General features: G+C 38.6%; 1 protein-coding gene across 2 annotated transcripts in view; it reads right to left on the reverse strand.

The window, feature by feature from the left end:
* Window positions 1-14745, reverse strand: part of LOC111146846 (leucine rich repeat containing 69) — a 105695-nt gene extending 90950 nt beyond the window's left edge. For both annotated transcript variants that reach the window (XM_022502553.1, XM_022502552.1), the window contains exon 1: window positions 14563-14745. In XM_022502553.1, coding sequence (XP_022358261.1) covers window positions 14563-14745 — 183 coding nt within the window. The remainder of the gene's footprint in view (window positions 1-14562) is intronic.
* Between the last annotated feature and the right edge of the window lie 1775 nt (window positions 14746-16520).

The following is a 16520-nucleotide window of genomic DNA, read 5'->3' on the forward strand; positions in this document are numbered from 1 at the left end:
ATGAATGCAGGGGTGTAATAGCCAGCCCCCTTGCCTCTGTGGTGCAGGGCATGTTCCAGAACTCTTATGGGATAAGGCTAATTTCTCCTGAAATCAGATCTTAACCTTGATTCTTTCCCTGCTCTCTTCTGCTTCCTCATACTTTTATAGGTTTCTCCTGAGAGCACAGCCTCAATAAATTACAAAAATCTATGACTTAGGTTCTCCAAGATACACAATGTCACAGAAGCCAAGGGAAAAGAAAAGGAAAAGAAAGCTATTTTTTAAAAAGAAGATGCAGGCCATATCCCAGGGGAAGGTTAAGTAAAATAAAAGCATGGATATAACCACTGGATTTAGCAACATGAAAATCATTAGCAACCTTGGCAATAGGGAAGTGAAGTGTTGGGGAAGAAACTCTGATTGAGTAGGCTGCAGAGAAAATGTGAAAAAGTGAAGATAATGGGTAATAGACAATTCTTTTATGAACTTTTGCTATAAAGGAATCTTAGAAAATTAGCAGATAGTTGGAGGGTTTTTTCTTTAAAAATAAAAGACAGTACAACTTATTTACATGCTGTTGGAAATAATTCTGCAGAGAATGAGAAACTAATGATATAAGGAGAGGGATCATTTCAGAATCAAAATCCTTTAGAAAATGAGAGAGGATATGATCCAAAGTATAAGTGGGTGCTGGCTCTGCATAAGAATAGGGACTCTTATGTACATGCAGATCAGAGCCATGGATGGATTTGGTGATAGAAAGATGACGGAGTTCCTGACTGGTAGTATCTGGCTTTTCTGTCCCAATTAAATATGAAATAAAACCACCTGCTTGGAGGAGGAGATGTACAAGGTTTGAAGAAATGTAATTTTGAAGAGCAATCTGGGCAAATGTGGTAGGGTGGCTGACAGCCACAGCTGGTTTTCTGATTGAACAGCTCCAAGGAAAGTGCTATAAAATGGATAGATGACCCATAAAAAGGCACCTGCTTTGGATGACACATTAAATGGATGGCCCTTTGGCTAGAAAAGGTAACCATCTGAAATTCTGAGCTCAACACCAAGACTATGACATATAGATGAAGAGGACTCAACTGAAAATCTCAAGATTTTAAAGGATTCTAAAGTTAATACTAAGATGAAGTGAATGGAAGCAGAATTATTCTTGATAGAGTAAGTAACTAAAAGAAGATTCATTTATGACCTTTAAATTCATAAAGGTATCCTAAAGACTGTGTGGTTATACTCCATCACTATATCCATGACATAAATTATACAGAAGTTCCAGAGACGTTATAGCAAGGACTAAATTTCCTTTGAAACATACCTCAAAATCCAACCTAAATATTGTACTAATTCATTCACATTTATTATATGCATATAATATGCATGGTATTCTGAATACTAGAGTGACAAGGACACCTACTATCCCTCTCTCGTAGTGCTTACATGTTGGGAGGTTAGACAAATAACAAAGTAATTTCTGTTAGTGTTAAGTGCTTCGTATAAAGGAGAGAAAACAGATTAATGGGTTGGAAAGTAACTTTATGTTGGGGCACTTGGGTGGCACAGTTGGTTAAGCATCTATCTCTTGGTTTCAGCTCAGATCTGATCTTGGGGTCCTGTGATTGAGCTCTATGCAGTTTCTACACTTAGCATGGAATCTGATTGAATTTCTCTCTCCTTCTGCCCTACCCCCATACTCGTGCTTGCTCTCTCTCTCAAATAAATAAATCTAAAAAGGAAGGGAGGGTGGGATGGTGGAAGAAACTAACTCAAGGCCAGATTGGGTCATTAGAGAAGACCTCTCTGAGAAGGTGATGTTTGAGGTGAACTAATTGGGATGCCTTGACAAGTTGTTTGAGGTGAACTATTTGAGATGCCTGGACAAGGTTGTTCCAAATGGTATTCAATTCACAAAGGGTTTCAGAAATACCAGGCATCCAGAAAGAACACATTCAGCGCTTCACTAGTAACACTCTATGGTTAAGGATAGTTCCTAAGGGAGGCCTTTAGTCATATAAGAGACAGCTACTGGATAAGTTTGAAACTTCTGTTACTTCAGTAATTATCTATAATGAAATTTCTGTTGGCATATTCAGAATATAACTCTTCCATCTTTGGAAACTAGCATATTGCCGTGGATCGAAAGATGCCATCTCTACAAAATGGTTTCTCATGGTCCCCTGACCAGGGAATTATAATATCTTAAAATCAGGAAGAACTTTTATATGTCACCTAGTGCAGCATATAAAATGCAAATGGATAACCCTTATGTACACAGTCAGTAAAGGGTAGTTCTTTTATTTCTTAGGAAGCGTTATTTACTTATTTATTTATCCTTTTTTTGTTTGTCAGGCTCTCTGTAACTTCTAATTTTCCCCATGGCAATCTTAAAAAAAAAAAAAAAAGAACAGCTTTATTCCCTCTGCTCTCTGCCACATAATAATCTTTCAAATATTTGAAGATTTCTATCATATTCCCTCTGAATTTGTTTCATTCTTCCTTAACCATTTCCCTCAGGACATAATTTCCAGACCCCTCACTGTCCTGGTCACTCTCTCATTTTTATAAGCACCCCTCTCTGGAAACATGGCGCCTAGGGTAAGACAGGAAATGTGATCTCATAGCATAGATGCTGGTGAGACCACAGAATCTCCCTCAGGCAGATGACTGCACTTCTACTAATGTAACCCAACATGGCATGCACTCTTTCAGCAGCAGGCCACATTATTGTTGCATAATTGATTTTGTGTGTGGCCATCAAAAACCCACTTCCAAAGAGATAACTGTGAAGGAGATAACCCACATCCTGGACTTGTGCAATTGAATTCTTTTCTTAAATGTAGGAATTTACAGTTATCCCTGCAAAAATTGCATCTCGTTGGTTTTGGCTCAAAAGACCTCTCTAGTGAATGTGATATTGTCACTCTAAATTCAAAGTCTAAAACTGGACAATGTCAGTGGGCATACTAGATCTGTTTTTCCCAACCCCACTTTGGTTAATGCACCCATCATTCTTGTAATCCTATTGTCTCTTGTGACTGAACTTTGGAATCACCTAGAACTTCCTCCTCTCTCTACACCCAAATTCAATTTGTCACCATTCCTAGTCTCAAAATTCCTTAGAGATGCATCTTTTCAGCTGTATCTCATTGCAATCACCCTAAAACTGGTAATCATTACTGCCTGCCTATAGCATTACATAGCCAAAGAATGTAAAGAATGGGTTGTGCATAAAGGATATTTAAATTCCCTTTATCCAGTCCTACTACATTATATATAAACAAATGCCTAAATAACCAGTCTACAAGGAATTGCTCTACCCAATAATGTCCTAAACATTGTTGATATCCCTATAACCTTTTCTGCATCTTGGTATACTTATCCCAAACAGTGTCTATCTGTCCCAACTTTTCCTAAATTTGATTTGATTTATTTGATAGGCCCATCCATACCTCTAAGTTACAGCCTGTCTGTGGCCCACCTTGAAATAGATGGATGTTTCCTCTTACATCTTGGATGTGAGGTAAGCATCTTAGTGTCACTGATGCCTATGGATTATGGAATCCAGGTTTAATGTGAAACAATCTTTGTATAAATAGGAGAGAAGAGACCAAGAAATTTGAGAAGAAAAAGTACCAATTAACTTATTAATGATAATACTAATGACTAACACTTAAATAGAATTTTATTTGTGCCAAACACTGTGCCAGGCAACCTTGTACATTCCTTGTAAGTGCAGACCTCACAATACCCCTTTTACTGAAAAGGGATCTCATATCCAGACTACAAATTATGGTGAAATAACACAGCTTCACTCTATGGCCTGTATTCTTAACTTGAACACTACACTGTCTATAATAATGTGCTACCTATTTTTAAAATAAACTTACTGTTGTTCAGCATGATCATGTATATGCATGTGCATGCACATATATACATTGATTCACACACACAATGCAATTGTATGTAGTACATAGAATTCCCATTTTAAATATTCTGTTGGTTTTCACTCTTTAGTCAGTATTGCACAGTAGGCAAAGCACAGGATTTGGAGACCAACTGCTTTGCAATGTACTAGCTCGTGAATTCAGGCAAGATCAATTCCTAAGTGTCAGTTTCTTTTCTCTTTCTTTCTTTCTTTCTTTCTTCCTTTCTTTCTTTCTTTCTTTCTTTCTTTCTTTCTTTCTTTCTTTCTTCCTTTTTTAATGGGGATAGTGTGCCTGGCTGGCTCAGTCAGTAGAGCACGCAACTCTTGATCTTAGGATCATGAGTTCAAGCCCCAAGTTGGGGGTAGATATTATTTTAAAAATACGGGGATACTAGTGTCTACTTTTCAGGGCTGTCTTAAGGATTAGAGACAATACAATAAAGTACCTGGAAAATAGCAGATATTACAAAATGCTAACTATAATCTTTTAGATCCAGAAAAAGACCATAGTACGAAATGTTGGACATGCATGGTGCTAAAAATTCATTAGGTGCTTCCTATATATATGTTGACACTTCCATTTGGTTTTCAAATTTTCCACCTGTATTCTTTTTTTTTAATTTCTTCAAATTTTTATTTAAATTCTAGTTAGTTAACATATAGTGTAATATTGGTTTCAGGAATAGAATTTAGTGACTCATCACTTACATACAACACCCAGTGCTCATCATAACAAGTGCTCTCCTTACTGCCCATCACCCTAGCCCATCTCCCAGCCACTGCCCTCCATCAACCCTTAGCTTGTTCTCTATCATTAAGAGTCTCATGGTTAAAACTGTTTTCTTTCTTTTTTTTTTAAAGATTTTATTTATTTATTTGACAGACAGAGATCACAAGCAGGCAGAGAGGCAAGCAGAGAGAGAGAGAGGGAAGCAGGCTCCCTGCTAAGCAGAGAGCCCAATGCAGGACTTGAATTCCAGGACCCTGAGACCATAACCTGAGCTGAAGGCAGCAGCCCAACCCACTGAGCCACCCAGGCGCCCTAAAACTGTTTTCTTAATGATTTCTAACTCATTTTTTCAAAGATTTCTAAGTTCAAAGCCACTTTTAAAAAATTGAAATATAATTGACATACATTAGTTTAAGTGTACAACATGTTGATTTGATACATACATAAACTGCAGTATGATTACCACCATAATTTATCCGGCACTCTATCATGTCACATAATTATCATTTCTTTTTTGGGGGCTAGGAACAATTAAGATCTAGTCTCTTAGCAACTTTGTAGCTTTTAACACAGTTATTGACTATAATCACTATTCTGTGCAGGACTTACTTATCTACTAGTTCCTAGTTTGTACCTGTAAATAATAGGTTTCTGTTAACTTGTTAATTTTGCCAAAAAAGTTTTTTTCATTGTTACTGTTGGTAATGTGTTCCAGGATTCTGTTTCCATTAAACTATCACTGTACCTTAGTTCTCCACTTATTGTAATAGGTTTCTGTATTTACTGCTCGCTCTTGGCATATACCCCTTCTCCAGGAAGCCACCTTCCTTTTGTAGATGCATGGCCCTGTGTACTTTTTTTTTTCATTTCATTTCATTTCATTATTATTTTCATTAACATACAATGTATTATTTGCCCCAGGGGTACAGGTCTGTGAATCATCAGGCTTACACATTTCACAGCACTCACCATATCACATACCCTCCCCAATTTCCATAACCCAACCACCCTCTTCCTACGAGAGATTAAGAGTCTCTTATGGCTTGTCTCCCTCCCAATCCCATCTTGTTTCATTTTTTTCCCTCTCTACCCCCCACAACCTCCCGCTCTGCCTCTCAAATTCCTCATATCAGGGAGATCATATGATAATTGTCTTTCTCTGATTGACTTACTTCACTCAGCAGAACACCCTCTAGTTCCATCCACATCATTGCAAATGGCAAGATTTCATTTCTTTTGATAGCTGCATAGTATTCCATTGTATATACATACCACAGCTTCTTTATCCATTCATCTGTTGATGGACATCTATGTTCTTTCCATAGTTTGGCTATTGTGGACATTGCTGCTATAAACATTTGGGTGCATATGCCCCTTCGTATCACTACATTTGTATCTTTAGAGTAAATACCCAGTAGTGTAATTGCTGGATCATAGGGTAGCTCTATTTTCAACTTTTTTTTTTTTTAAGATTTTATTTATTTATTTGACAGACAGAGATCACAAGTAGGCAGAGAGGCAGACAGAGAGAGAGGGGGAAGAAGGCTCCCTGCAGAGCAGAGAGCCCGATGTGGGGCTCGATCCCAGGACACTGGGACCATGACCTGAGCTGAAGGCAGAGGCTTTAACCCACTGAGCCACCCAGGCGCCCCATATTTTCAACTTTTTGAGGAACCTCCATGCTGTTTTCCAGAGTGACTGCACCAGCTTGCATTCCCACCATCAGTGTAGGAGGGTTCCCCTTTCTCTGCATCCTTGCCAACATTTGTCGTTTCCTGACCTGTTAATTTTAGCCATCCTGACTGGTGTGAAGTGGCATCTCATTGTGGTTTTGATTTGTATTTCTCTGATGCCAAATGATGTTGAGCACTTGTTCATGTGTCTGTTGGCCATCTGGATGTCTTCTTTGCAGAAATGTCTGTTCATGTCTTCTGCCCATTTCTTGCTTGAATTATCTGTTCTTTGGGTATTGAGTTTGATAAGTTCTTTATAGATTTTGGATACTATGACCAATTATTATCTTCTGCTTTGTATTGTAGTGATTGATTGTAGTATATATCTTACCTCTACTATTGAGTTGGGTCTATGTGATTCATCTAGCATTCAAAAAAAGTATCTGGAACATAATAGTTGCTCAATAAACATTAGTTGAATGCCACCTGCTTAGATCATTTCTGCAAGCTAATGGTTCACACTGTGAAATACTCATTGACTCCACATCTTTTTTTTTTTTTAAATCAAGTATCCATTGAGCACAGTCAGCTCCAATCTTCTCAGCTTGATTTACTTCCTTCTAAGGGGCTGCATGCTTTCCTTATTCTAAGCATCTGCTCATTCTCACTAACCTCTATACTCAATTCAGTATAGAGCCTGCCTATCAGATGTACGCCTAGAACTTGCATCAGGCAACTTCTCCTAACATTTTGTTACACTGTGCTTGTAGCTATTAACTGCCAGTGGAAAATTCTGTGCTATTTATTGTGTCCTTCAATTGCTTATTTGATTTTTAAAATGATATCTATGACTAGCTCGGATAAAAACATTTTTAAAAGTGTAAAAATAAATAAGTTCAGGGGTGTCTGGGTGGCACAGTCAGTTAAGCTTCCTACTCTTGGTTTCTGCTTGGTCATGATCTCAGGGTGGAGATCTCAGCGTCCTGAGACTGAGTCCTGGGTCACTCATGCTCAGAACAGTCTGCTCAAGACTCTCTCTCCCTCTTCTTCTGCTCCTCCCCTCCTCTAAAAGTAAATAAATACATCTTTTAAGAAAAGGGTTCAAATGTCCACTTTATCTGGACATCTTTTTTAACTAAATCATGCTTGCTGATACCATTTTGGAATAAGCTGTGAGACCATTTGCCTATAACATATATATGTGTATATATATATATACATATATATGTGTTTTATAAAACATATATATATATATGTTTTAGCTAGTATGTGACTATTAAGCCTAAAATTCTTTAAGGACAGTGAATATTCCTATTCACTAAGCCTAAATAATATGTAATATAATGTCAGGTTCTGTAACCTATTTAGTAAAAATAGTTGAATCAAATTAATGAGAGAAGACTAACAGGATTTCTACCTTTTTTAATTAGCATGTGTATGACTAAGGTATATCAGGGAGGGTAGCATTATGGCTCACTCTGCTAATTCTTATAAATGCCTTTTTAAGAAAATTTTAAGGACTCTGTGGCATCTTTAAAACCACAGTATAGGGGCGCCTGAGTGGCTCAGTGGGTTAGAGCCTCTGCCTTCGGCTCAGGTCATGATCCCAGGGTCCTGGGATCGAGCCCCGTATCGGGCTCTCTGCTTAGCGGGGAACCTGCTTCCTCCTCTCCCTCCTGCCTGCCTCTCTGACTACTTGTAATCTCTGTCTATCAAATTTAAAAAAAAAAAACAAAAACACAGTATAAGGGGCACCTGGGTGGCTCAGTGGGTTAAAGCCTCTGCCTTCAGCTCAGGTCATGGTCCCAGTGTCCTGGGATCGAGCCCCACATCGGGCTCTCTGCTCTGCAGGGAGCCTTCTTCCCCCTCTCTCTCTGTCTGCCTCTTTGCCTACTTGTGATCTCTGTCTGTCAAATAAATAAATAAAGTCTTTAAAAAAAAAAAAACACACAGTTTAATATGATTGCCAAATACTTCTTCTAAGTCCAGCTATTCCTGACTTGATCTGAATAATTTTAAAATTTCAAAACTATTACTTAATTTTGCATAACTTCTGAATATATAAAGTCAGATTTCTCAAAACAATTGTAATTTCATTGGAAAGAGAGGCAAAGTTTCTAAAGTCCAGCATGGCAGCTAATCTCTAAAGATCCCTGCAACTTTTAAGCACTATCCCCTTAGATCCCAACGTGAAACCAGGTGTCATGGAATTGGCAAGTCCTACTCACTCAGCATAAGAAGGACTCTCTTATAGACAGTCACAGTAAAACCATGAACAAAGCATTACTTGTTGGCATCCTGTCAGAAACTTATTAAGAATACAGAAGAAACAAGGGTTTCAAATTGTTAGAAAAGAGGAATTACAACACAAAACTGACAGTCAAAAGGTAAAACCCAAACTGTTTGGAAAAATGAAGCATTCAGATATTTGGTGGTAGGGGCTACAATTTTCCAAGTAACCAGGTTATTAAGGCATTCTATACAAGGTAATGTTGACAGCAACCTCAGGTGCTAAGAATAACAAAGCATGTTTTAGAGATGAGACAACCAGGGCATAGAGAGATAATGTGAGTTGTCTCCCGTTACCCAGCAGGCAAGTGAGAGAACAGGATTGAGCCTCTTTCAGACACCTGACTGCCAACTAGTGGAGAAAGCTCAGTTCTAGAAAGGGTGCAAGAGGCTTAACACAGGCTTGAGCAGAGAGATAGAGGCAAAGGAAGACTAAAGGAGCTTGGAGAGAAGGAATTCCCTTGGTGCCTCTATACCTGGAGAGGATACAATAAAGCACGATAATAAATCCCTGTTTGATAGAAAAGCCAGGCTTGGGAAACAGAGGCATTAGTTGATAGAGGAAGAAGAGATTTCCAGTGGTAAGGACAGAAGGAAGGATAGTACAGCTGACAGTACAGATGACATCAGTTCCCTGCTGTTCCTCGAGGCTTCTAGAGTGAGACCCAGAACACCCAAGGGGGGAGTGAGCAGAGGGTTTGCATGCGCTGTCCCTCTTTTGTGTCTCTGCATAACTCATCCTCCAGATTGTCACTCCCTTGCACTTGTCGGGACCACCTTTCTTACCTGACTAGAGATGCTCTTTGCACAGTATAATTCTCCTTTGTGGTAATTTTCACAATTATAATTTTACATCTATCTGTACATTTGATTACCTTTCCCCACCAAACCTGAGAATAAGGACACATGGATATCTTTATTCTTTTTAACATTGCCAAAATGTAGCAGAGTGCCTCATCCACTGCAGGCACATACAACTATTTGCTGACCACTGGCAGAAAGGACGGATGCAAGGAAAGGAAGGAAGCAAGCCAACAAGGGAGGGAGGGAGGGCAGAAGAAAGGAAGTTGATTGTGTTTGGGGTCATTGAGAAGGACAGTAAAATTTTTAAAAGGAGAGACTAGAAACACAATAACAAATTTAAAAACTACCCAACTCTGCTTAGGGTTGGCCTTATTTACTGTCAATTGTTTATGGTCAAATAAAAAGCTCTGGTAGACCGTATCTTATTTCTGGGCAGCCACATAACTTATGTGAGCCTCATAAGGAGAACATTGCTGTACTACCATTGGACCTTGTGATGTGTGTCCACAATGCCACACACAATAGGAGATGATGGTTATTTTTTTCACTGGGGATTTTAAAACTATAGGCAATTTGCCTATGAAAGAACTTTGTTTCTAGGTGATGTCATAATTATGATAACACTGTGTTTGGTTAAGCTGAACTCTGAAAATGGCTTCCATCCCATTCCACTCGAGTCTACCTTACGTGGCTTACTAGGTGCCAGGAACTTAGGGACAAGACCAGGTCTCTGCCCTCAAGAGTTACAAAGTGCTTCTTTGAAAATTGTTGACATTCCAGCCCTTCATCAGTCACAGACCAAATGCATTCACTATAAATTACAGGGCATTAATGCATTTTCTTCATGTCATTAGAAGTGATTAAAATTTCCCCAAATTTCACTAGCCAAATAAGCAAAGAAACAGGTAGGATCTATATCTGATCTCCTCCCATTTTCTGCTTGTTGCCAGTGACTCTACAGTGGAAATACTAATCATAATAGCAACTATAACTTTGAAAATTTCCTGTGTGCCAGGCATTGAGCTTTATTCATGTTAACATTTAACTTAATCCTCAAACAAGAAGATAGGGTCCATGTGTTTTTCACATTTGTATCCTTGGGACCAGCACAGACACAGGAAGATGAATGGTAGATGTTTGTTGAAAGAATGCATATGTAGGGGCGCCTGGGTGGCTCAGTGGGTTAAAGCCAAGCCCTGCATTGGGCTCTCTGCTCACTCGACAGGAAGCCTGCTTCCTCCTCTCTCTCTGCCTGCCTCTCTGCCTACTTGTGATCTCTTTCTGTCAAATAAATAATAAATAAAATCTTAAAAAAAAAAAAAGAATGCATATGTAAACAAATAGTAAGTGGGGACAATCCACATAGCATTTAAACCTCCTTTCTTTAACCCAGTTTTTGTTTTTAGGAACTACAAGTTGAAATACCACTGCCTGATAAATTACACACTAAGTATATAAATGAAACAGGGCTGAAAGCAACCTTGAAAGGGACCTCATTTTATAGATGTATTCACTGGTTGAGTGACCTTGACAAGTGACTTAACCTCTTACTGAACCATACATATATTTTATTAAGAATAGGAGGGTGGTAACTTCCTTGAAAATGAACAGAATTCCTTGCATTGTGCCTGGCCCTCAAGAAATGATTGATTCTGTTATTCTATTTGATATGATTTTGTAAGTACTGAAATTTAAGAGTATTATTTTTGCTTTAGGAACTTAAAAAATATCATGACCATTTTTATATTTTGTAGAAAATATGACCAAAATCAGAATATTGGGGCAAACTAGACTTTCTACAATGATTTTAAAAAAAGGATAGTCCAAAAGGCAAGCACAGTATAGACCCCCAGAAATGTGGTAGGGGGATACTTTAAATAATTGCTCATAAAAGGTAGGATTCGAACCAGTACAGGAAAGAGTTCAAACTAACTCTTGAAAAATACACTCAAGGGTTTTATGGAAAGTGGTTAGAATAAGAATGATCTTGGAACTATGATATACATATCATCAGGTTATAAAGATCACAAAGACACTTTGTGGTTTAGATCATTCCTTGACATTTCAGCTCAAATGCCACAACATGTCCTGCCTGCCTTCTCTACTGTCGTCTTCTCCTTAGAACTGATCACTGCCTCACATCCTGTTCATTTTGCTTGTTGATTTCTTACAGCTCTACTGACTGGAGCAGAAGCTCCAAGAAGGCAGGGATTTTCATCCATTGCTGAGTCACTGGTTCCTAGAACCTGAGACATAGATGATGCTCAGTACTTATGTGTGGTTGGAGTAAATGGAGGCAGAAGTTGAGACCCAGGGTGACCAAGCCCCTTTTATTTAGCTGGTATGTGGCTGAACCAGTTAAGATACTCAGGTCACCCAAACGTTCCTCCAGGGCTAGCAGCCCCTCTTAGCTCTCTCTGAAACTATCATCTGTCCTTTCTGTTAGAAACTTTGAGGTTGACTGTGTGGTATTCTGAACCATATCAACAGTCTGTATCTTTTTGAAGGCTTCTAGCACGTTTTATTTGAGCTGCATCTACAACTCCTGTTATAAAGGGGAGATGGACTTTTTTCAAAATTCCACACTGGGGAGACTCTGTATGAGAAAAATTGCTAGTTCATGAACAGCTAAACAATAATGACATTAGCTTGACTCTGACTTGTAAGGCACTTTAAATGTAGATCACAAGAAACCTGTTTTCTAAATCAGATGAATTCTTCTTTAAAAGTAAGGGCTGAGCTTATCCAGGTCCCTGTTTAAGGAAATTGTGAGGAAACAGAAGTCAAAATTTAGAGGCTCTCATAAATAGAAAGATAAGGAGGAAAGTACAGGGGGAGCCACAAGAAGAAGACAAAGTAATAATAGAGTCAGGCTTTTTTCCCTGAGGAAATATATTTTACAGTCTGTAATTTTTTTTTTTTTTTTTACTAAACAGCTATTGACCAAATATGAAGGAAGAATACACATTTTTACACATGCAAGAGTTAAAAAAAAAAATTGAACTACCACATACCCAGATGACGATAGTATCTGGCGACTTACTCTGACAAAATAAGAAAGGAAACCAAGAATGAGTAAAATATGGGCCAGAGGAAGCAATGGGTCCAATTCAGGAGAGCCTCCCTAGCCTGACAGTATCCAGCAAACCTATGTAGTAATTAGCTCAGACTGGGACAGTAGGATGGAGGGCCCTGGGGGGAAGTCACTCAAGGAAAAAACACATTTGCTAGAATATGTAATATAATCAAGTTTGAAATAAAACAAGGCCATGACAAAGGCAAAAGACACGAGAATAAAAGGAAACTGGCAACTCCAAGGGAACAGAAATGGGATATGAGGGAGAAAATATAATCATAATACATTAATTGACTCTGCATGAATGATATTAATGATAAACATCTTAGAGTTCCCCAAGAGACAAAATATTTAACCACATTTATAACTCAATACAGTGTAAATGGTATACATCTTATAAAAGTAAAATGTTTGAAATTTTTGGTGAGGAGGGAAGGAGAGCTCAAGATGGATTAGAGATGCTGATATGGTCATCTTACGAAATGGGGACTAAAAACAGACTGCAGTTGTGAAGAGAAGAAATGAAGGTGTAGTAATAGTAAGTTTAAAAGATAACTGTGGGGGTGCCTGGGTGGCTCAGTTGGTTAAGCAACCGCCTTTGGCTCAGGTCATGATCCTGGAGTTCCAGGCTCGAGTCCCACTTCGAGTCCCACTTCAAGTCCCGCATCAGGCACCCTGCTTGACAGGGAGTCTGCTTCTTCCTCTGACCCTCCCTCTTCTCATTCTCTCTCTCTCTTTCTTATTCTCTCTCTCTCTCAAATAAATAAATAAAAATCTTTTAAAAAAATAAAATATAACTATGGAGAAACTAAGTCTCGTAATAGTACTTGGAAGAATGAAGAAGAATGATATCTAAAATGGAAAAATCAAGGAAAAAGAGATGAGTGAAAAATGTGTACATATGGAGATCAGGTTTGGGGGTGAGGGAGAGTGAGACAGAAGATAGTAGCTTTTTATTATAAGCCTTTGGTAGTATTTTATTTTCTTAAAACAATGCACTGTGTTACTTTAATGGAAAAAAAAGTCAAATAAGGGAAGAAAATCAGCTCATGGCTCAGTCAAATCCTAAATTCTTTTGCATAGGAATTCCTCTGTCCTGTGAGAAAAGTCCGAATCTTTGTCCTGTGACCATATATGCACTTTTGGAAGCTACCATCAAAGGGAGGAATTTGTGAATATTGCTCTTTTTTTTTTTTAAAGACTTGACCACAGATTACAAGTTCAAATAATTTTGTGACTCTAAAAGGAAATGAGATAGGTGAAGGTAAGTTGTTTTTGTTTGTTTGTTTTTGTTTTTGTTTTTTTGGTAACTCTGAACTCAAAACCAATGAACTGCAATGAGTTTACTGTTCATGGGTTCTCTCAGTGCTTGGTGACAGTTTAGAAGTGAACACAAAGAAAACAGCAAAATTAAAAACCCCTGCCTTCTCCTAACCTCAAGATTTTTAGCAGCTGAGGTTTCACATTGTCGGGCAGAAATGTTTAACACAAGCATCTGGGATTCATTCATGTCAACTGTTGCTTTTTAAGAAGGGTATTCTTTTTTAAAAATACTAACCTTCTTTTAAAGACTGCTTCAGAAGAAATGAATGTTTCCTCCTTGCTATTTGCTGCCAATGCTCTCATTTAAAAGTTCAGTCAGCTCTAGGAAATTGAAAGGAAACCCCCTTGCTACATCCAAAAAGTCTCTTCATTCCATATGCAAAGCTTCAGGATAGTCTCCACGGTGAACAGCATCTCCTGGGTCCTCAATTCCACTTCCAGATGGAGCCCCCAAGGTAGACAAGCAGCTCCAGGCTCTCAAGCCTTTTCCAGATGACAGCCTCCAGAAGGATGAGTGTGTCAGGGACCTAATCCTCTGATTCCAGATGTGCACATGAATACGTTGGAACATCTTCTCCCCTACCAAATGTAATCCCCAAAGGAAGAGAGCTTTTTGATGCCTCTCCAACAACACTCCACAGTAAGTCTCCCGGGAGCTAAGTCTCCAGAGAACAAAGCCGTATTTTTCTCTCACCTCTCTTCTCTCTTCCTATTTTCCAACCTCAATCCAAAATGCTATGCTATTCCTTACCTGGGTCAAGGTGCTTATTTCCGGGCACACCTTGGGGATTTGGTTATTCCGAAGATCTAGAGTCTTCAGGCCAGGCAGTTTTTCTAATGCTGAGGGCATCTTTGTTATCTTCTTCCCATTCAAGGTAATGATCTTAGTATTTTCACCACCCTTCAGTGCTCTTAATAGCAACCTTTCACTCATGGGCTTAGAAGAGAAATATAAGAGGGAGAAGGTAATCACTAGGGATTAAGTTCCTTATGTGCCTCTTTAGAACCTCTAATTACAGAACTGGTGTGTCATGGAAACAAAAACATTCTGAGATCTACCATGTTGAAGATAGGAGGCATCAGAGTGTTACCTGTGAAAAAGATAGGAAGAAGAAATAGCTGATTCCAGATTTGGGGCAGGAAATATACACAATGAGCCTAGGATATCTTATGCTAGATTCTAATGCCAGAGACATGCACGTTATCAGACTAGTGAGATCACACATCAAAAGGACACAAAAACCAATTTCTAGAGGTTAGGTTCCCACTGGTCTAAAATGGGAAATTTGAGGATCAGAAACAATAATCTAGAATGAAACATATGAAAACACATTAAAATCTAGGAGTTCATAATGGTATTTTAAAAATAAAAGAAACTCATTGATTACCAAGGGATTGCTGAGAAACTTACTCATAAGTCTGCAAACTGATAAAGGAAAAAAATGAAGCATCTATTCTGCTTTTCCAGTATAAGTACCTTTTAGTATAACTTAAGGGTTAATAAGGTTCCTATTCAAAGAAAAAATAAAAGCTTATAAATGAGGAGGGAAAAAATAGATTTAGGAAAATCACCATTTTTGCAAATCCTACTGAAATAATGGATCTCACAAAAATCATAATTGGATGCTTCTAGGGGTGCCTGGCTGACTTAGTCAGTTAAGTACCCGATTTCTTGATTTTGGCTCAGGTCATGATCTCAGGGTCATGGGATTGAGCCCCAAGCTGGGCTCCATCATAGAGTCTGCTTGAGATTCTCTCTCCTTCTCTCTCTACCCTCCACCCTGCCACTCACACACACGGTTTCTCTCTCTCTCTCAAATAAAATCTCAATAAATAAATAAATAATAAAATAAAAATAAAAATTCTAATTTAACCTGAGTCCTAGTCCCAAAACCCATTACATGGGTGTATTTTGTTATAGCAGAAAATTCTTTATCAGAGAAGACCAACAAAACTCATATAGCCTTCGGCCTTAGATAATTGTGGGAGCCGATTAAGCCATCTATGTAGGGCTATTGTGGATGTGTCTGGTGCTGTGCTTGCTCCAGGATTCAGGGACGCTGAAGGAGAAGATCTGGCAGAAGTGGGAGAAGCTGCAGGTTCCATTGTTAATTCATACCAGTGAAGTGAGCCAGTAGATCAGCAACAGGACACATTACTGACACTCGAATGCCTTCATGCTAACTTCCAAGCGTCTGCTTGCCTTGTGCCTTCCAAATGTGCAACATGTCTCTTGTGGCTAGGACTGGGAAACTATACAGGGAAGGGGATTCTGAGATATAGTCTAAGTTTAAATTGATCCAGTACAAATCCACCACACCACACCCTTCACACTTATCTGTTTCTCTTTCTACTGCTATTATCACAACATGGTCTCATCATCTCTACTGTATTACTGCCTGCCGCCATTATATTCTCTGCCATTCTGCCATTACATACATTGTCACGGCCATCAATCATCTTATAATACATCTTACTCTATGATAAAGCTATAATAAATAAAAGTCTTTCATTGGCCCCTCATTGCTTATAAGTTAAAATCCCAACTGAGTTGGAATTAAAGTATCAGTCTAGCCCTAGCGTCATTAGATGTCATTCCCTTTCACAAACCTTCTGTATCTAGATGACCACCATTCATCAGAAGCATCAAATATATTTAGTCCTTTGCTTATGCCATTCCTTTGGCCTGTATTCCTGGCCACTTCCTAA

Source organism: Enhydra lutris, unplaced genomic scaffold (assembly GCF_002288905.1).
Source record: "Enhydra lutris kenyoni isolate GAN:26980312 unplaced genomic scaffold, ASM228890v2 scaffoldscaffold14, whole genome shotgun sequence".
Lineage (NCBI taxonomy): Eukaryota > Metazoa > Chordata > Mammalia > Carnivora > Mustelidae > Enhydra > Enhydra lutris.